Genomic DNA, 22,232 nt, shown 5'->3' with positions numbered 1-22,232 from the left:
ACTAAACGTCCTGAACTTATTTACAGGAGAGTTCTACGCAGCTGCAGAAAGACACTTTAAGTAAGATACGCTGGTGCCAAAAAAACAATTCAATTATTCAGGTAAAAATTGATTATGTATTGTGGATAATCTCATTTGAAGAAAAGCAGAGGCTAGGGTTTTTTGAAGTACTGAAACACACACAAGATTCTCTAAAAAGGATAGAAATTTGGAATTACCACCTATGTTCGTAATACATCTGAAACGTATTTCCTACCGTAAATGGCTGAAAAAAACTACACACCTGCGTGGACTTTCCTTTAGAAACCCTTGACTTATCACAGTACACTATGGATTCTAAGGACAACCCAGAAGAATACAACTTATTCTCTGTTCCAAACCATTATGGTAAAATGGAAAAGGGTCATTGCACAGCCTATTGTAAAAATATAGCAAGAAAACTTTGGGTTAAATTGATGATCAAGAAGTTTCAGAAATCTACAACTCATCTGTGAAATCTTCAGCAGCCTATATTCTTTTTTATACTTCAAAAAGAACTGCATCAATGGATACAGCCATTTAGATTAAGCAGGTGTTCAACTAACTGCTTTTTATAGATGTCTGTAATAATGTTTAATGTTTTTACCCACAGAAACAGCTGTAGAAAGTATTGGGAGAACATGGACTCCCATTACAGTGCTCACTATTATGTTTTAGCATCTTGATTTCTATTATGTTTATAGTTATCTTTTAATGTTTTTTGTTCACGGTGATCCTTGGAGATATAGTTTGGACATTCTAATTTCTCATTGCAGTGATATATTTTGTAGGACTCCTAATACAGAGCTCATTCTAATGTCTTAATATTTTAAATTATTCCATTTACATCTGATTATGCCTGCGTGTATTCTCCAATGTCTCTCTCTACAGATATACTTGGATAAAGTATCTGAATGTTATGAATGCTTGCTACAGTTTTCAGACATTGAGTTTATTTTTGCAACTTGTTTTCATTCATGCTGGTTTTATACTATATCATAGCCTTTATTCTCAGTTTGCCTTCAGGAAAGGAAATGATGTTAGAGACATGTGATTCAATGCTCCAACGTATTTTTTTTTTTTTTTTGGTTTTTGGGTCACACCCGGCAGTGCTCAGGGATTATTCCTGGCTCCAGGCTCAGAAATTGCTCCTGGCAGGCACGGGGGACCATATGGGGAGCCGGGATTTGAACCAATGACCTCCTGCATGAAAGGCAAACGCCTTACCTCCATGCTATCTCTCCGGCCCCTATAAAGTGTATTTCTATTTTATTTATTTATTTATTTATTTATTTATTTATTTATTTATTTATTTATTTATTGGTTTTTGGGCCACACCCAGCGGTGCTCAGGGGTTACTCCTGGCTGTCTGCTCAGAAATAGCTCCTGGCAGGCACAGGGGACCATATGGGACACCGGGATTCAAACCAACCACCTTTGGTCCTGGATTGGCTGCTTGCAAGGCAAACACCGCTGTACTATCTCTCCAGGCCGCTCCAACGTATTTTACACGTGCTCATCACCATATTACTTAGTATTCTATCTTGAGTATTATGATTGTTTTTCGAATGTCCTATGCATGTAAACCATGAAGCCTTTTTCAGCAAATTTCTCTTCCATCAACATTGATTACTCCAAGGAAGTATAAAACTTTTCCACTTGATATGCTGGCTTTATATTTTGAAGTGCTTTGACCTATTCCACCTGGGTCAGTTTTCCAAATGCAACCCATGGATCGATTTTTTTTTTTTTGGTCTGTCTATGCGTGTTTGTGTGTGAGTCTCTGTATGGTGGCCACCTCTCTGTTTAATGTCCATCCATATTATACATAATGTCTGTCTATGTTATATATAGGCCTTCCTTTTTGTATATAGCCATTTCTATATAGATGAAGATGATGCCACCACCACTGTCGTGTTCTCCCTTGACCCCATTTTTCCTGCTTCCTGGTTGCATGCAACCGGTTTGGCTTTTGAGAGACCCTCAGTTCTAAGATACTTACTGATCCATGACTGCTGCAAGACATTTTTTCTGACTCCACAAGACCACATTTCTGACTAAAGATGTGATTTGAAATTTGTTCTCCCCTCAGACTATTTCAAAAGACTTAAAGGAAATATGTATACCTCATTTGTATATTTCTTAGGTATATTTCCTCAACACGTATAATTCATTATATTTCTTTATATAGATATAATTTCCCTTCTTCTCTTTGGATTTGCTAATAGAAATTTATAGTAGATAGTATAGATAGTATCCTTTGAGTTTTGTGTTTTGGGTAGAACTAAGTGAAAGGTATTGTTTGGTTTTTTATTATTTCCCCTAGGCTCCAATAGTGTCTTGTGACACTGTTATTTTTGCATGGGCACATTAAAATGGGCAAATTTTACTATCCATCAGGGATGGGAACTTCAAAAAATTTTGTTTCAGGGGAGCCTTCCACCTTGAATATTTTCTATAGTGAGTTGACTTAGGCTTCAGTTGCTCGGACATTGGCCAATCACCCCTGAACTTTGAGTCCTATATTTGGATCCAGCATGGTTTTCTGCATCTACACCAGGAATCAACCCTCTACCAGGACAGGTCCTGGTATGCCTTGGCACCTACTTGCCCCATAGTGGGTTCTTACATCACCCTAATGATGCCTTGGAAATTAGTAATGACTTGCTTTCAAGGCAGATGATTTCCCTGCCTCACCACCTAATGATTAGATGATACCAGGAGATGTATCAAAACACCTTGACTTTGACATAGGATCTGTGCAAATACCAAGATCTCTAATTAAGTCTGACTGCAACAACCATGATTGAAGAGAACTTTTTCTGGGGCCATGAAGAAAGACTTTGGGGTTAGAAAAATTAGTATGCCTAGCAGGATACTTCATGGGTAGGGACACCCTCATTTTAAGCCAAAATTTTTTCTTTCTATTTTTCCCAGCTTCTGCTGTACCTACACCAAAAACAAAAACAAGCGAACAAAAAAAAAAAAAAAAAAACCCTGCCACCCCTTTTATCTTTTAGATAGAGACATCCACCCTTTTTTTTTTAGAACCTTGGGGGTATGAGTTAATTTGTTTTACCTCATATTTCTGTATTTTTTTATGAAGTTAAGAAGGGGGAGATGCAGCTAATCACCTTTAGCACACACTTTATTTTAACATCCAGAGCATACACCCTGCTTTTCCTAATCCCTTTAACCTGTCTTTCCTAAACACAGAAGTACACATCCTGTTGTAATCCCCTCTCACATCCTACCCTATTGACTGACATAGAGTCCACACCTTACTCTCTACTTACTCTCCCCTAATATAAATATCCCTTTAACACCTACAATAAATTGTAATACTCTCCCAAAGTGGCTGGTGGATGCTTCTTTGTTAGTGCTCTTCTAGCCTAAGATCCAACCTCACCAGTGACTTCTACATTCAATGACTCTGACCTTACCAGCGATTCTGACTTCACCAGTGACTTCTACATCTTGGAATCTTAATGACCAGCCTCAATTACACTTAGACTATTTAATATTCTCTAACATTGATATATTGGTAATACTCTCGCATTGGTAGGTTTAAGAAAGAGAAATTACTCATCTGAATACCTTTCCTTCAGAGACAGACTCATATTTGGGAGAGATCCACACATATCAGTACTGAAGATCAGCCTCCAGGCTTCCATATGTAACACACACTCAAGTCCAGTTCCCCAGCCCCAGGCTTCTATTTTAAAAGGAAATTTAAAGATGTGATAACATAGTCCCGCTGGAAATTTTGATACTATTTTAGCACATACTATATAAACAAGATGAAGTTAGAGTTATTCAGCGCAGCCCAGAGATGTGAGACTGTTTGGAATAGTTTCCTCATTGATCTTGTACTAGGAATGAAGGGAGCCAGGAGTTAATACTGCAGTCAAGGGCAGTGCTGTCTAGGGAGACTAACATGCTTTATGGGTAGTGCAACAAGTATACAAGAATTAGTGAAAGTATAGTTTTAGTGGTAATAAGAGTCTCATAGCTTGGGAGCCAATTGGGGCCTATTTGAACAATCAACTGAAACTTTTGCTATTTTAATTGTACTTGTTGAAACTGTTAGGCAAGCTGGGTATTGTATCCTAGGTGAGGTAAAAAGTAAAGAACATCTATAGAGTTGGTATAGAGTCACTGTACCCACTGTACCCCTGGTGTGGGTCCATATCCCAAAGATCCAAGTGAGGAAGTGCAGTTGACCTTGGACAGCATGGGGTGTGTTTATATATGGGGGCTGAGGGGAGCTTTCCCTAGTTGTGCTCAGGATATTTCTGGTTCACACAACTGTTAGAATTCAAAACCATTCAATAATGCAAGCTGAGAAAGGTGTGATTCCTTAACTATCCCAAGCCCCCTTTGACATCAGCCACCCTAACCCTCATCCTGATGGTCTGTAAAGATAATCCTGTACCAAAGGAAGGTGCTGGGTAGAGGCAGCCCTGGGTTTCAGCTTCTCTGGGTGCCAGGCAGAACCTATGGCAAGGCAGTGATGAGTGCTTAGTGAGCAAGAGCAGTGTTCAGGGCACTGTGAATGATCTGGCTGCTTCTTTCCTCTTCTTTCTGGAAGGCCAGAACTTAGGGCTTTGCCCTCACCCTTGAACACTAGTCCCAGGGTATCACTATAGCCAATACATGGCTCCCTGAAAAGGGGGGCACCGTTTGCCACCACTACTGAGCTTGGTAACTCTACATGGTATATGACTGAATGGGACGTCTCTGGGAACCCTGGGAGACCACATAGGAAAAGCACCATCAGGCTGTGGGACAGCTGCGTCCCAGAGGAGCCAACAGCTCCACACTGTAGCTGGAAGGTGGGCAGGTCACAGTCTGCCTGTAGCTAAGAGGACAGGGCCACCTCCTGTCTAAGAGCCCATGTTTGCAGACTTTGGGGACAGGCTCTTTAGCTCAGAAATAACCCTCTGAGGAAAAATGAAGGGGTAGGCTTTTATTGTTTGCCACCCACAGAGACGCTCAGTGCTTAATGCTGGCTCTGCACTTAGGAATCATTCCTAGTGGGCTTGGAGGGAGTGAGATAATATGGAATACATGAATTTGCACCCTGGTCTCCCAGTATATAAAGTGCCCCACTGGTTGTACTATTTTTCTCCTTGCTGTTTTGGTTTGGGGTTACATCTAATATGCTCAGGGCTTATCCTAGGCTCTGCACTCAAGAATCACACCTACCAAAGCTTGGGGGAGAATATGGGGTGCTAAACTGGTCAGTTGCATGCAAGGCTATGTCCTATCAACTCTGGCCCAAGCAGAGCTTTTGAGGCAAGTGTGAAAAGGCCACAAGGGCAGTAGAATACAGCATTAGGACCTGCTGCTGAGCATCCTCAGGTGTGACCCAAATGCACATACGCAGATACACATACATAACTATTCATGTCACATCTCTCTGTTGAAACCGATGCTCCAAGGTCATGACAAGTCTGCAAACAGTCTGAGTCCTATAATGTCCCTCAGCATGACCTGGCATCTTTTTCATGGCCCATGAAGCGATTGCAAACTTGTTTGACTGAAAGACAATCTCAAGCCCTTGGAAAACTGACATTCAGAGAAAAGAACACTCTTTCTCCAGCTTTATTTTTTGGGCTCCTCTTCTACCCTCTGAGAGCAAGGGCAGAGATGCTGGGTGTGCTCAGAGGGGCATGTTATAATGTACCAATCACACAAGAAGCAAACTTGAGGCTGGAAGGATAATACAGAGTGCAGGGTAGGGTACATTGCTCTGGTAAGTAGCCCGGCACTTCCTGGGGCCCCTGAGGTCACAAGGTATGATCTCTGAGAGTAGAGTCAAGAGTAAACCCTGAGCATTGCAGGATGTGATCCAAAGAGCAAACCAAACTAAACCAAACAGAACAAAAACCACAGCCTCATGTACTATGACAGTTGACAGTTAACAAGGCAATCTCCAGAATCCATGAAATATTAATTTGGATGGTGCTTTGACTTTGAGAAATCACCACCACAATTTTCATACATCTTCATTTAACCAATTTCTGTAACTATGTGACCTTGACTTTAAATAGAAGTCAGTGTTGGCTCAGTAGTAAAATACAGACCCGCCCCACCTCCTTTAATACAGTGATGCACTAAAGGCCATTATTGCCATCACTGAGAGGCACCAGCGACCATGACAATGTGGCCTAACTATAGCACTTGCTGTTTCCAAAGAAAACGCCTTTGGAAGATTGCTATATGTCCTAAATTCCTTTCTTATTTTGAAAAACACTTGTTTTCTTTGGAATGAGCATTCTAACTTAAAAAAAATTTTTTTTTTCTGAGCATAAAAGCTAAGGATTGATGGAAATCGGGATTTTTCCATCAGGGACCTAATTTATTTGGGAGCCACACCTGGTGGGTACCAGGGATCACTCCTGAGATCAGGGATCACCCGTGGCGGGGTTCTGGGGACCCCAGAGGATGCCGACGTTCGAACCCAGGTAAGCCAAATGCAAGTAAGCGCCCTGCCGTCTCTGGGGCTTGTGAAAATGAGATTTCTGGGCCTATCAAACACCAGACACTCGTTCAACAGAAAGTTGGGACGATGCTATTAAAGGCGCAGGGCTTCGACTTCACAGAGCCACTAATCGGGAGCATTCGTAGCCCGAGAAGGTGCGCAGGCGCGGGCCCCTCAGGTGAGCGCGAGGGGGAAACCAGAGCAGCGCACAGAGGGGCGGGGCCGGCGCGGGAAACACGAGCCTGGGCTCCTGGCGGAGGAAAGACCCAAGAAGGCCCCTCAGGGCCGACAGGCGGCGCCGCGGGCAGCCCTGGAGGCGTGGCCCGGCCCAGAGGGGGCGTGTCTTAGCGAGTGGGCGGGGCCTGCCGCGTTGACTCCCTCGTCCGCGGTCAGTGTTGTCGGCGCCGCGCTGGGCAGTCCCGGGTCTCCGGCGACCATGCCCTGGAGCCTCGCCGCGCGGGCCTGGACGCGCCTGATCCGGAGCGGGAGTGGCGTGGCGGGACGGCTTGGCGGGAGGACGGCGGGAGTGGCGACCTCCGGGTACGGAGCGTGTGAAGGCGGACGGGCTAGGACGCCAGGCCTCGCCGTGTCCCGGGGCCCGGAGACGGAGGTCGGGGTGGGGAGCTGCACGTCTCGGGGTAGCTCCGCGCTCCGCTCCCGTCGCTGACGCTCACGACCCGGAGCCCTGCACGCCTCGGGGATCCCGAGGGGCCCCAGCTTAGTGGCTCCTGTCACGCCGGCCTGATCGAGGCGACTGTTTTCCCTGGCCGCTGCGGGGCTGCTCGGGCCCGGGCTCTTTCCCGGAGCCTCCAACCCGGGCCTGGCTTCCTGCACCACCCGGGGTCGCTTTCCGCTGGCGACTCGTGCAGTTTGGGGGAGAGTTGAGGAACTAACTTTGTTTTGTTTTGGGCCACACCCGGTGACTCTCAGGGGTTACTCCCAGCTATGTGCTCAGAAGTCGCTCCTGGCTTGGGGGACCCTATGGGACGCGGGGGGATCGAACCTCGGTTCATCCTAGGCTAGCGCTTGCAAGATAGACTCCTTACCTACCTCCAGCGCCACCGCTCCGGCCCCAGGAACTTTAACTTTTGACTAATTAACTTTTTCTGGAGTCTTTATGAAGACAATGTGTTACTCTTTGTATAGCAGTATAGCAGCTAGGACACTTGCTTATATGAAGCTAACCCAGTTTGACGCTCAGGGGTTAGTCCCGGCTATGCGCTCAGAAATCGCCCCTGCCTTGGGGGGACCATATGGGACGCCGGGGGATCGAACCGCGGTCCGTCTTACACTAGCGCTTGCAAGGCAGACACCTTACCTCTAGCACCACCTTCCCGGCCCCAAACCTTCTTAGTTTTAATTTATGCTCAGAGGCTCCCAAGCTGTAGGAACCGGGTATACACCCCTCTCCTGGCTCTGGAACTTTCTCTTTCATTGATTTTTCTGAAGGCATTCCCCACCCTCTCCTGCATGAAACATTTTTTGGAAAGCTCAACAGGGGACTCATGTTTCAGTAAGGAAAACTGAGGAATTTTAAATGACATAGTAGATGAGTTGGTGCTGATGCTGATAAGCTGGGGTTGAGAGAAAGGAATTTCTTTTTGGTTTTGAATTTGGGATCACACCTGACTATGCTTAGAGCTAATTCTGTTTCTGTGCTCCCAAGATCGTGCATCACCATGAGTCTAACCCAGTCCTGCTGCATGCTAAGGGTGTGCTCAGCCTCTGAACTCCGCGGTTCAGGACGCCTTTGCTTAGTTGATCAACTAGGTAGAAGGCTGCTTTATTCTCTTCAGACTTCTCGCTTGGTTCAGGTCAGTGCCAGTGTAGCTTTGAAACTTCTCTCTGAGACTCCAGGAACTCAGCTTGCTGACCCTTTCTAGAGACAATAAGGGAACACACAGGCCTTTGTTATTATTCTAATGGCTTCTTTGCTTATCTTTTAGGAAGCATAGAATAAGATATTAGAAACCTTGAGGATTAGAATATTGCATGTTCTTCCATAGGAATAGTTTTTGTCATTCTTTTTTATTCAGTTTCTGGGGACACACTTTGTGGTACTTAGGACTTACTCCAGGCTCTGTGCTCAGGAATCACTTATCATCATAAGGGACTATATGGGGTACCGAAGATTGAACCTGGGTCAGCTTTATATAAGCAAGTGTCCTAGCTGCTATACTGTTGCTCTGGTCCCACTGAGGAATAGTTTTTCTAATTCCAGTGTGTATTTAAGGTGCTGCCTGTGTCAGTCTCCTAATCTAGAGTGTACATAGGGATCTAGTTGGTATGTGCTTGTCACCCCAAGTAACAGTAAGAGCCATTTAATGTGATTTTCTAAAATTTACTGCTATCCCCTAATTTTGATGTTGCCTTGGGGAAAAAAAGAACATAAAAAGTAGCTTGCTTTTGTTTTACCGTATGTAAATTTTACCTGTCAGATGTGTAAAGTGTTGATTTTGAGGAGGAAGAATTTTTATTCATTTTGGGAACACAATCTTATGTTCAGGAGTTACCCCAGCTGTCAAGGAGATCCCATTTGGTGCTCTGACTTCTCTGTGGTACCAGGGATTGAATTAAGATCTTGCTTTGAGCTAGTTCTGCTCCACTATTTTAAGAACAACTGAAATGTTTAGAATCTGTTTGAGGGCTTTGAAGATTGAGTTGTCAATTTTACCTGACCTACACTTATTCACAACTTACAAGCTCCTAGTCTTGGTAAGATTTATAATACCACTGTGACGGTTAGTTAATTTGTGATGTTGGTCATTGTTCCAACAATGCAGCGGAGTTTGGCTGATCTGGAGAGATGAAGCAGGAGGGAACGGTGCTGGGGCAGGCAGAGTTTGGTGATGCTACCCAGGATGAGTTTTGGTGAATATTATTCTTATAAAACAAATGCCTTCTTTTATAAGTTCATGTTTAGGTTTTAGATGAACAAAACTGAACTAACTAATCAGGGAAAAATAGTAGTGATGGCAGCCAACATCATTGAACATTTACTGAGTATTAGACATGATTCTGATTTCTATATTTCGTTTGTGTCAGGGAGTGGATTGAGCCCACATAGTGGTGCTGGATAGTGCTGGTTTTGTCTTCAAGGCCGCTCCCACTCATGTTTGAGGTACCTTATGAAGTGCTGGGGAGTTAACCGAGGCTGTCCCCAGTACTATCTCTCTGGCCCTGCTTTCTGTGTTTTGATTTATGAAGCCTTCACATACCCCTTTTGGAGGGAGTGATTATTACATCTGCTTTGTAGATGGGGAAACTTGAAATCTTTTTTTTTTTTTTTTTTTTGGTTTTTGGGCCACACCCGTTTGACGCTCAGGGATTACTCCTGGCTATGCGCTCAGAAATTGCCCCTGGCTTGGGGGGACCATATGGGACGCCAGGGGATCGAACCGCTGTCCGTCCTATGCCAGCGCTTACAAGGCAGATACCCTACCTCTAGCGCCACCTTCCCGGCCCCGGAAACTTGAAATCTTAAACTAAGAATCGTCATGTGGAGAGATAGCACAGAGGCAGGCCATTTGCCTTGAAAGCAGCTAATGGTGGTTTGAATTCCGGCAGCCCATTTGGTCCCCTGTGCCTGCCAGGAGTAACCCAAGTATTGCTGGGTGTGGTCCAAAAACCAAAACCAACAACAACAAAAAGAATCATCATGATCAAAATTCTTTTGTTCCTTGGAAATCTTTGAATCTACGCAATCCCTTTTATAGAGATTCATGGAATTTTGGCATGTTTTTATTTTAAAAAATGGGAGCTGTCAGACCAGAGAGATTGTACAAAGGTTAAGGCATTGCATGTGACTACAGCACGACAATTGCTTGATCATGCCATTGCTCCTGGTCGCCCAAGCACCACCATGATTGACCCATTAGCATAACCAGATGTCTATGTCCCCCAAACTTTTAAAATAAGTATAATGAATAATTTTCTTAAAATAGGATGTTTTATTTTCCCTTCCAGGAAAAGAAAATGGAAATAATAATAATAATAATAATAATAGTGATTGTTATTATTATTATTATTATTATTATTATTATTATTATTATTATTATTATTATTATTATTTTGGCTTTTGGGTCACACCTGGTGGCGCTCAGAGGTTACTCCTGGCTCTGCGCTCAGAAATCACTCCTGGCAGGCACAGGGGGACCATATGGGATGCCAGGATTCAAACTACCATCCATCCTGGATCATTGCTTGCAAGGCAAACGTCCTACCACTGTGCTATCTCCCTCTGGCCCCGGAAATTTTTTTTTTTTTTTGGTTTTTGGGCCACACCCATTTGACGCTCAGGGGTTACTCCTGGCTATGCGCTCAGAAGTCGCTCCTGGCTTGGGGGACCATATGGGACGCCGGGGGATTGAACCGCGGTCCGTCCTAGGCAAGCGCAGGCAAGGCAGGCACCTTACCTCTAGCGCCACTGCCCGGCCCCCCCGGAAATTATTTTTAAACAATGTTCAGGTGATAGGGTTAATTGGACCATCTATTTGTTAGTTCATATTTATAAATAAAGAGTATTGGGGCCAGAGAGATAGCACAGTGGCAAGGCATTTGCCTTGCATGCAGAAGTACGGTGGTTTGAATTCCGGCATCCCATATGGTCCCCTGAGCCTGCTGGGGCTGATTTCTGAGCGTAGAGCTAGGAGTAGCCCCTGAGTGCTGCCAGGTGTCAACCCAAAACAAAACAAAACAAAACAACAACAACAACAAAAGAGTACACCAACCTTTAGGGGCCAGAGATAAAGTACAATCTCTGAGTAAAGCACTTGCTTTGCAAAGGTAAACAGGGTTCAATCTCAACATGCCATATGGTCCCCTGGGTACTGCCAGGAGTGATTCCTGAGTACAGAACTAGGAATAACTACTGGACATCATTTGGTCTAGCCCCTGAAACCAAAACCAAAAATACTCTATTAACCTTTAATCAGAAAATGTGATTTTAGCAAATAAGTAAGGATATTGGTGCCCTATTTTTGCTAAAACAAAAACAAAACATTGAAATACCCTTTTTTTTTTTTTTTTTTTTGGTTTTTGGGCCACACCCTGTGACGCTCAGGGGTTACTCCTGGCTATGCGCTCAGAAGTTGCTCCTGGCTTCTTGGGGGACCATATGGGACACCGGGGGATCGAACCGCGGTCCGTCCTAGGCTAGCGCAGGAAAGGCAGGCACCTTACCTCCAGCGCCACCGCCCAGCCCCGAAATACCCTTTTTTTTTTTTTTTTGGTTTTTGGGTCACACCTGGCAGTGCTCAGGGGTTACTCCTGGCTTCACGCTCAGAAATCGCTCCTGGTAGGCTCTGGGGACCATATGGGACGCCGGGATTCAAACCAATGACCTGCATGAAAGGCAAATGCCTTACCTCCATGGTATCTCTCTGGCCCCTGAAATACCTTTTTTTATCTTTTAGTTTTAGTAAAGAAATACTTTGGTAGGGCCCAGAATGGCAGCACAGTGGTAGAGCATTTGCCTTGCATGCGGCTGACCCAGGACGTACCTGGGTTTGATCCCCAGCATCCCAGATGGCTCCCCGAGCTAGAACTGATCTGAGTGCAAAGCCAGGAGTAACATCTGAGCACTTCTGTGTATAGCCCAAAAACCAAGGGGAAAAAAAAACAAAAACAAAAAAAAGGGGCCAGAGAGATAGCATAGTGGTAGAGCATTTGCCTTGCAAGCAGCCTATTCAGGATGGATGGTGGTTCAAATCCTGGCATCTCATATGGTCCCCAAGCCTGCCAGGAGAGATTTCTGAGCGCAGAGCCAGGGGTAATCTCTGAGCGCTGCTAGATGTGACCCTAAAAACCAAAACAAAACAAAGCAAAATACTTGGTAAACTGCTATCTAGCCTTGATAATAAAACTAGTTTCTTAAGTTTGGTTTTTATCTAGTGGATCTCATCAGATCTTATTTTGTCTCTATTAAAATGTTTGCTGTGTTTTTGACTAAATCATGCCACCTTTCACAATTCCTTTTAGGATGGGAAACAGTACATCATCCTCTCTGGAGAAAACCACAGCTGCTCCTGTAAGCCAGATCCAAGTGAGTGTGTTGAGGAATGTCAGGAAAGAACTTTGTGGAAAGAATTGAGTCTTGCATGAATTTGTTCCTTCACTGTCCAAACCTGACAAGGTTCAGAAAGTGTATTTACTAAATTAATAGAGCTTTTAAAAACAATTCACATGGCAAAATAGACTTTAATCATTTTATTTTTTTGTTGTTATGTTTTGTTTTGGGACCACATCTGGCAGAACTCAGGAGTTACTCCTGGCTCTGCTCTCAGAAATCACTCCTGACAGGCTCGGGGGACCATATGGGTTGCTGGGAACCGAACCTGGGTCCTTCCCGGGGTTGGCTGATTGCAAGGCAAATGTCCTACTGCTGTGCTATCTCTTTGGCTCATTTTATTCTTTTTTTTTATTATTTTAATTTTAATTTTGGGCCATACCCAGCAGCACTCAAGGATTACTCCTGGTTCTACACTCAGAAATAGCTCCTAGTTGGCTAGGTGGATCATATGGGATGCCGGGATTCAAACCACCATACTTCTGCATGCAAGGCAAATGCCCTATCTCCATGCCATTTCTCTGCCCCTCCCCCCTGCTTTGTGTGTGTGTGTGTGTGTGTGTGTGTGTGTGTGTGTGTGTGTGTGTGTGTGTGTGTGTCTCACCGGGCAGTGCTGGAGTTAGTCCTGGCTCCATACTCAGAAATCGCTTCTGGCTGGTTTGAGGGACCTATGGGATGCCAGGATTCGAACCAGTGACCTTTTGCATGAAAGGCAAATGCCTTCCCTCCATGCTATCTCTCTGGCCCTCCCACTCCCCCCCCCCCCTTTTTTTTTTTTTTAAAGAAAATGAGTCTATTATACTTATTTTATAGTTTTGGGAACACACAGCAGTGCTCAGGGCTCCTCCTGGCTCATTTCTTTGAGGTACTTCAGGCAGAGTTCAGGGGACCATGCAATGCTAGGAATTGCACCTAGGCTTCCTACATGTAGGGCAAGTGCTCTGCCACTGAACCACCCCCTTTCTTAACTTAACCCCCCCCCCCCCCAACATTTCTCAGGACTGGAGCTGCTGTTGGCACTACTTTGCCAACCAGGCTGGTGGTGTTTGCTGCTTTTATTATCCTGAATAACATGATAAAGCTTTTCAGAGATTGAATTTGTTTTTCCCCTTAAAAATACTCCTTTGAAACAAAGATGAGGTGGGGGGAAGAGACTATCTGACATAGAGGCAGGCAGAGAGGAGGGTAGGACAGGAGAGAAACTGGGGACATTGGTGGTGAAAATGTGTGCCTTGGTGAAATTGGACAGGCATTGTATGATTTAAACTCAATGAGGAACAACTTTATAACTGTAAAAAAAAAGATCGTTATAACCAGATGAAAAAAAATGACAGGGACCTTGTTTGCAGTAAATACTGAGACTTCCTAATTTCCCTTTCCACCCAATTTTTTTTTCTTTTACTTCAGGAAACCATTTCTAATAATTGTGTAGTGATTTTCTCCAAAACATCTTGCTCTTACTGCACAATGGCAAAGAAGCTTTTTCATGACATAAATGTTCACTGCAAAGTGGTAGAATTGGACTTGCTTGAGTATGGGAGCCAGTTTCAGGATGCACTGTACAGAATGACTGGGGATCGGACGGTAAGTCCTTTCCTGCCTTTGTCCCAAATAGTGTCTGACCATGCCGATGTGGATCTCTTAGACTATGTTTCTGGAAAGAGAGGAGAGAGAAAGAAGGGGGAGTGAGGAAGAGACAGAGAGACAGAGACTCACATTAGGGGTTTTATATATCTGATTTTTTTGTTTAGGAGTCCTTAAGTTCTTCCTGGAATTTTCAGGACGAATGTGTTCTGTGTCTCCTGCACAGTAAAATTGGATTCCCTCTGCAGGTAGTGGTTTCAGGAGTGCTGTTAGCAGTTGCATGAATTTTTGCATAATATGGGTACAGAATAGATAAGGTTGCCATTCTCCTTTTTGGTACTTACTGACTGCCTACCATTAGTAAACAGCTCTTGAGTAACCAGGTGGCATTTCTCCTGTTCTAGATACAGGATGGGGGGGTCTGAGAGTCTATTGCTGTGCACTTCTGCCACTTCCTATCATGTGCCCCAGTGCCCGTACCTCTGTTACTTCCAGAGTAGGGCTGAACATTGTAAAGCACTCTAGGTAGTGAAAGGAGCTGTGTCTGATGTGGGGCCTGTTCCTCTGTGAACAGTCCTGTCCCTTTCACAGCCAGCTGAGGCTCACTCTGACCTTACTCATCTCCCAGGTGCCAAGGATATTTGTCAACGGAACATTTATTGGGGGTGCAACTGACACTCACAGACTTCACAGAGAAGGGAAACTACTCCCGCTGATTCATCAGTGCTATTTACGGCAGAACAAGAGAAAAGAGTTGCAGTGATGTGGTGCTGTTGTGATGCCCGTGGCCCGTCAGTATTTCTAATCATGCTGATGGATGATGCCTTTGAAACGTCTGAGTATGTTTTCAGTATGTGAATGATTATCATCAGAGTTATAGAAATAATGAACAATAAATCACAGTGGAAACCTCATCTTCCTACTTGCCAGTTCTTGAGTAAAAGGGATGATGTTTAAAACTCAAGGTGTGGCATGTAGGGGTAAAGCACTTGCTTTGCATGTGGCTGAACCTGATTTAATTCTCAGCACTGCATAGTGTCCCTTAAGCACCACGAGAAACCACTCATGAGGAAGGATTGAGGAGCAGCCCCTGAGCACTGTGGCATGTGGCTCCAAAACCTGGTTCTTTCCTGGAAAGTGAAGGCTTTCCCGAGGCACTTGTAAACTCAATGAGGATATCCTTGTGCCATGTGATGATACCCTTCACATTTTAACTTCTCAAGCAAGAAAATTTTCAAACAGGAATTTTAGAGAAACCAAATGAACTTGAATGATTAAGTACTTTGGAACTCAGTAGTGTCTCCAGGCAGAAATTTCAAAGTGGCATCACTGATAGAGGATAAGCTTATGAAACTTGTTCATCTTCCAAATTGTGCTAAAAGTGATGGTAGAGCGGAGCCCGGAGTAAGCCCTGGGCACTGCTGGGTGTGATCCTCAAACAAGCAGACTAGCTGGAGGTTAGACTGTTCCCAAGTCACCTCAAGGTGGATATGCCTCAGTTCTGTCCCCAGCACTGCCCTGGACTCCTTGCAACATCACCTGTGACTGAAATACAAAAAGTATACAAATAGCTGTTGAGAAAAACGGGGTCTTCTGTTCACCATTATGAGAAATAAATACTTTTGAGCAATATTTTTCCAAGTCTTCATCTATAAAGAAATACTGCTGCCCACTTTCTCCATGCAGTGATTGATTTCCCTTTGCCATTTAATAAATTTACAGTTAATGGATTTTATAAACAACCAAGTGTTGAATATGTTCAGTGTTTTTGTGGTTTCTGTATTCTATAGAACTGTCTCTCATTCTGTACCACCTATAGCTCATATCTTAGAACTTTTTTAGGGAATTCGGAGAGAAAAGAATTTTGCAAATTGACACAGGGACAGTTAATTTTATTTGCATGACCAATTTTGGGTGTTAACTTGTGCCAAAGGTAAATAACTTCAGGTTGACTTCTTCACAAAAGATCCTGTTATAATTTTAGATATGTACTTTTATTAAATCCAATTATTTTAATCCTGTAATTAAGCTCCATTGGAAATAAACTCCATCCAGATATGGTAAACAGTCACATAATAGTTAGATACAATTGGAAGCATGATAAAACGAATGTTAAATTATCAGTTTGATCTTATTCAAATACTGTAACAGATGACTAAGATTCTTTGCTTTTATAAGGCATGTTAGAAACAAGTTTCTTCTTTAAAGACAATAATTTGATGTGCATAGACTATTGTAAACTATCAATTTCTGCAATAAATTGAGCAGAAACAGTTCACATAGTACCCAGCTACACTCCATGTGTAAAGTGATGAATTAATCAGTCCCAGATGGTAATTGTGCAACATTAGGAAAGTCCAGATATCACATGTTGGTAAATGCTTTCAAATGAAATTAATTTTAAGTACATAAATATCCCATACATTTTCTATCCAAAAAAGAACAAAACTGCACCGTCCGATATATTGCTATTTTAGTTAAAACTTGGAAGACTCGAGCCGGAGCAATAGTGCAGAGGTAGGGTGTTTGCATTGCACGTGGCCGGCATCCCATATTGCTCCCTTAGCCTGTCAGGATCGACTTCTGAGCTCAGAGCCAGGAGTAATCCTTGAGCACTGCCGGGTGTGGCCCAAAAATTAAAAACAAAACAAAGAAAACCTTGGAAGACTCAACAATCAGTGAGTTCACGATGAACTGAAATTCTCCCCTTTAGGGTCCTTTCTCAGAAACAAGCATGTTATAAATCAAACTTTAGAAATTTTTAAGTAATAGCTTGGTAATTTAGAGATTTGTTTTTATAAAATATTCCTGCTTTGAAAGACAAAATGAATGAAAATGTGAATGTAATTAGATAAATTACTGACCTGAGATAGATATCTATTTAATTGCAACAATCACAATGTTATAAACTATTCACATAATTCAATTTATTTATAAGTTTTAATCTATTTACTTGAAAAGTAAATCTTGAAAAGTTCCCTTAAAAATTCGTTATTTTTGTACAGCCGCAGTTTTCACTAAAGTATTTAAATATTCAACTTTGTCTTCGGATGTCATTATGTAAAGTTCAGCTTGTATAATTTGTTACATAAAACAAAACAAAATAAAAACAACCCTCAAACTACCACAAGCCAAGCATGTGTATGTAACAAATTAGTGTTACCCTGTTACTAGGTATTTAAATCAGTCATTTACAATTAGGCTTTAAGTCTGAAGAATTAAATTTCTCTTCATTGTGTAAAAATGAAAGCTTTAAAAGACATTTGCTTTCTTTGAGTTCCCTATTTCAGAAATGCTATTAAGGCCATTAACTCAGCAACAGACCCCACCCCATGGAAAGCAGAATGCCTATATTTGAAAGTTCATATTTTAAGGCAGCCAGAAGATTTATTTTTTGCTTTAAGGCTCTTGCATATTTAAATTCCACTTTATGCAGTAGTTATTCTGTATAATTTCAGTAGTTGCCAAGTGGTCAATTATGGAACTCCAAGACTTTGTATTGAGCAAACGAACGGTGTAGGACTAGATTATAATACCGCAAACCTAACCAGTTTTTGAAGAAAGGCGCTTCACCATTTCAGTCCTATAGAGAATTTGTCATTATCAGAAACTGGCAATCTTGGGAGGCAAAAGGGAAACTGGGACATTTGTGGAGACAAGTGGACACTGGCGAAGGAATTGGAATTTTGCAAGCCTGAAATGTTGACAATGTATAACTTTTTTTTTTTTTTTTTTTTGGTTTTTCGGTCACACCCAGCATTGCTCAGGGGTTACTCCTGGCTGTCTGCTCAGAAATAGCTCCTGGCAGGCACCGGGGACCATATGGGACACCGGGATTCAAACCAACCACCTTTGGTCCTGGATCGGCTGCTTGCAAGGCAAACGCTGCTGTGCTATCTCTCCGGGCCCAGACAATGTATAACTCTTAACTCAATTATTAAAAAAAAAAAAATGGGAACAAAATGAAGAAATTGGCAATCTTAAAAAATTAAAGTACAATTGAAGTGCATGACTGATGTTTCACCACACCCCCATTATATATAGTATGCAGTTAAAGGCAACACAATTTTTCTTACTATTAATTGTGTATTTAAAATTTTAATGGGGAAGGTACTGAAGTCTTACTCCTGATTATGCTCTGTGGGATCACTTTCCAGTCCCCGTATTTTAAAGTTTAACTTGATTATTTATGGATTCTAAACAGTTTTTATTGCAAAAAAAAAATGCCTAATAAACAGAAATTTCAATATCGTTATATGGTAATGGTATGTAAAATAGCAGGGACTAAATCTCACTCATTGCTCTTTGCAATCCAATGCTGATTAAAACCAGCAAAAAAAAAACAAAAAAAACAAAAAAAAACCCAGCCATTTTATTCTTTTGTTCAAGCAGATTCTGCTTTTAAACTACAGAAATTTAAAATTATTTCAAAATATCAATAAAGGATTGCTGGTAGTACCAAATAGAAATGAAGAGAATCACTGTAGATACATTTTGTGTATTTTGGTTGTATTTCCAAAATTCATTCTGATTGAGAATCATTTTAATTTCAGTGGTAGCATTTTGTAGTAACTCATTTAATTTTTCTGATTTGCAATATAATCATCTCTCAGTTTGGATAAACATGTAGTTAATAATTTTTTAAAAGGTAATCTTAATTACATTATTGTTCCACATGGAATATATTAGCAGAATCATTTTTAAAATAACTTCATATTATTTTCAAAAGTAAAAATTTAGATTACAAAAAATCGTGAGGGAATAGAGATAGGGCAGCAGGTAGGGTACTTGCCTTGCACGCAGCAGATCTGAGTTTTATCCGGAGCATCACAGCTAATCTCCCAGAGCCTAACAGGAATGTTCCCTGAACACAGAGCAGGAGCAAGCACTGAACACAGCTGGGTGCAACCCCAAACCAACCAAACAAAAAAGTCCCCAAACTTTGTGGGTGGAAGTTATATATCAACTCAACTCCTGTTCCAAAAGACCTGCCTCTTATTAATCATCCCAAATGGAAACTGGTGACTTCCCTGCGTTCAGTTCTACAGGGGTGAAAAGGATACCCCCATGATTTTAGAAGAAAAGATAAAAAAGTAATCTTAACAAATAAGAGACTAAGAAATAGATAACAGCAAAACACTGAAGTTTACAGTTACAGTTCACTATACAATCGTACAGCTCTGCCTGGATCATTCCTCGCTGGTTTAGAGAGGCCATAAGGTTACTTTATAGCGGGCACACAGCCGGTGCTGCATGTGGCTGACCTGGCTTCCATTCTGGGCACCCTTAGGGTTCCCCAAGCCCCCACAAGAGACAATAAATTGATTACCTCTCATTATTGATTTATTGTGCTTTCAAAGGTGTTTTTCAACTGAAATAATCCTCAAGAATGTACTCAGGAATGTTACTTTGAACTTCTACAGTAATTTGAATATTGGGCTTTTGGGGGGACACCATTTTAGAAAAGGGAAAACCTGCTATGGAAAAAATTTGTGGTCTTTTGTTGTTTTGTTGTTTTTGGGCAACATCCGGTGGCACTTGGGTTACTCCTGGCTCTGCATTCAGAAATCGCTTCTGGCAGGCTCAGGGGACAATATGGGATGCTGGAAACTGAACCCAGGTTGTCATGTGCAAGTCAAATGTTTTTCCACTGTGTTACTGCTCTGGCCCCTCAAAATGCATATTTTACAAAATAGTCTACTGAATTTTTCAAACTCTATCTTTCAAAACATATACATATTGGTTACTTTTAATTTAAAATTTTCTAATCTGTACTCTAAGTCCTCTCATTTAAAACATTATTTTTTTGTTTGTTTTTTTGGGTCAAAACCCGGGGCTCTCGGGTTACTCCTGGTCTGCCCTCAGAAATCGCTCCTGGCAGGCTCTGGAGACCATATGGGATGCCAGGATTTGAACCACTGTCTGTCCTGGATCGGCTGCACGCAAGGCAAACACCCTACCACAGTGATATCTCTCTGGTCTCATTTTAAACTTTTTAAATTAATTTTTTGGTTTTTGGGTCACACTTGGCAGTGCTCATAGCTCTGTGCTCAGAAATCACTCTTGCTAGGCACGGGGGACCATATGGGATGGTGGGATTCGAACCACCATCTGTCTTAAATTGGCTGCGTGCAAGCCAAGCACCTTCGCTGTGCTACTCTGGCCCACCTCCCATTTTAAACTTTTATACTGACAAGAAATCACCAATACTCCTAAGTTCAAAACATCAGATAATTCTATTCACTTCATTTTCCCCACAAAACAGTTCATAAGTAATATTTAGTAGTGTTAATAAATGGAATTTTCAATGAATCATAGCCAAGATGAACTTTGAACATTAGTTCTATTTTAATAATTAAAATTATATCCTGAAAATATTTACATATTTCTAGGAAATGAAGGTCTTTCTTAGATTATATTTTAAAAGCAGCATTTCCCTAAATATTAATGTAATGGCAACTTTAAAGTAAGCCAGAAAATAAATATTGTTTATGAGTATTTTATTCATAATAAGGTAAGGTTTGTATTTTTTCTATCAGACTATAGTAAAAGACAGATTTTTTAAAACAATTGTGCTTGAGGGTTGCTGTTAACTACAAACTATACATGTTCAACATTTGATTTTCTACTTCTAAAGCAATCATGTATATACATTACTCTTAATATTTAAAAAGACAAGTCTGGATTAATTTTACCTCCCCTGCCCTCAAATAATTGTGAATCAACAAAATCAACTAACATCTTCTGTTTGTGTGGGGAAATGAGACTGACATTTCTAAATCTAGTGCTCCAAAGTCACAAGCTCTAGGACCTCAGATTTCCTAACTAAATGAAGAAAATGAGTATTTCAATTTCTTTTTTTTTTTTTTTTTTTTGGTTTTTGGGCCACACCCGGTAACGCTCAGGGGTTACTCCTGGCTATGTGCTCAGAAGTTCCTCCTGGCTTGGGGGACCATATGGGACACCGGGGGATCGAACCGCGGTCCGTCCAAGGCTAGCGCAGGCAAGGCAGGCACCTTACCTTTAGCGCCACCGCCTGGCCCAGTATTTCAATTTCTTAAGTTTTCATCCAACTCTGAAATTTTATGATCTGGTAATAGTTAACTTCAATGGTAGCTGTTTAATTTATCTTTCCTAAGTTCTAATTCATTTAGTTATCTAAATACTTCAAAAAGGTTACATTAAATGTTACTCCTCTGATGGATTTTTTTGTTTTGGGCCACACCCGCTGGTGTTCAGAGGTTAATCGTGGCTCTGGCAAGATTAGGGGACTATAGGGATACGGTGGATGCGGGGATAGAAGCCTGGTCCCTCCCAGGTCAGCAGTGTGCAAGGCAAACACCTTAACTGCTGTGCTATCGCTTTGGCCCCCCTCTGTTGTGGTTGTTTTTGGTTTTGGGGCCACACCCAGCGGTGCTCAGGGGTTACTCCTGGCTATCGGCTCAGAAATAGCTCCTGGCAGGCACGGGGGACCATGTGGGAGGCCGGGATTCAAACCAACCACCTTAGGTCCTGAATCAGCTGCTTGGAAGGCAAACGCCGCTGTGCTATCTCTCTGGCCCCATGTTGTTGTTGTTTTTAATATGGAACGCTTTACAATTTTGCATGCCATCCTTGTACAGGGGCCATGCTAATCTCTGTATTGTTCCAATTTTAGTAATATGTGCTGCTGAAGCCAGCACCCTCTGATGGATTTTATTTTAGTTCATGGATAAAACTTTCTGAAAGTATAAGATTCCCACACACAAATGGGAATAAAACTTTATACTACAATCCTGACAATTCTAAGGAGAATTAAGTTATATTAGGGGCCAAAGTGGTGGCGCAAGCGGGCGTTTGCCTTACATGTGCTAACTGGACTGTGGTTCGATCCCCCAGAACCCCAAGCCAGGAGTGATTTCTGAGCGAATAGCCAGTGTCATCCAGTATGACCCAAAAACAAAAACCAAAGTTATATTTTTTTCTTTCGCACCAGAGATCAAACTCAGGGAAACTCATGCAAACCATTGAGCCCCATTCCTGATCCTACACAGTAATTATTTTTTTCAGTAAATATTTTTTAATTTTAAACTTTAT

General features: G+C 42.2%; 1 protein-coding gene and 1 non-coding gene across 2 annotated transcripts; one reads left to right on the top strand and one right to left on the bottom strand.

Moving 5' to 3' along the window:
- Positions 1-6,906: 6,906 nt before the first annotated feature.
- Positions 6,907-15,780, top strand: GLRX2 (glutaredoxin 2). The gene is made up of 4 exons (XM_049769742.1): positions 6,907-7,045; positions 12,485-12,548; positions 13,980-14,156; positions 14,785-15,780. Exons 1-4 carry the CDS (start codon positions 6,942-6,944, stop codon positions 14,917-14,919), a joined length of 480 nt encoding a protein of 159 aa, XP_049625699.1. The 5' UTR covers positions 6,907-6,941; the 3' UTR covers positions 14,920-15,780.
- A 5,953-nt stretch (positions 15,781-21,733) lies between these two features.
- On the bottom strand, positions 21,734-21,838 carry LOC126004824 (U6 spliceosomal RNA). Its single transcript, XR_007494070.1, has one exon. It is a non-coding gene; the product is annotated as a U6 spliceosomal RNA (small nuclear RNA).
- Positions 21,839-22,232: the final 394 nt, after the last annotated feature.

The sequence above is a fragment of the Suncus etruscus genome, chromosome 3, assembly GCF_024139225.1.
Source record: "Suncus etruscus isolate mSunEtr1 chromosome 3, mSunEtr1.pri.cur, whole genome shotgun sequence".
Taxonomy (NCBI): domain Eukaryota; kingdom Metazoa; phylum Chordata; class Mammalia; order Eulipotyphla; family Soricidae; genus Suncus; species Suncus etruscus.
Note: the sequence above shows the minus strand (reverse complement) of the source record. Positions and strands in the feature narration are given on the sequence as shown.

Excerpts from the sequence above, each read along its gene's own strand:
- GLRX2 (XM_049769742.1), top strand. The coding sequence starts at position 6,942 with ATGCCCTGGAGCCTCGCCGCGCGGGCCTGGACGCGCCTGATCCGGAGC. Across the intron at positions 12,549-13,979 it reads CTCCTGTAAGCCAGATCCAA|GAAACCATTTCTAATAATTG; the intron begins GTGAGTGTGTTG and ends CTTTTACTTCAG. Across the intron at positions 14,157-14,784 it reads GAATGACTGGGGATCGGACG|GTGCCAAGGATATTTGTCAA; the intron begins GTAAGTCCTTTC and ends CTCATCTCCCAG.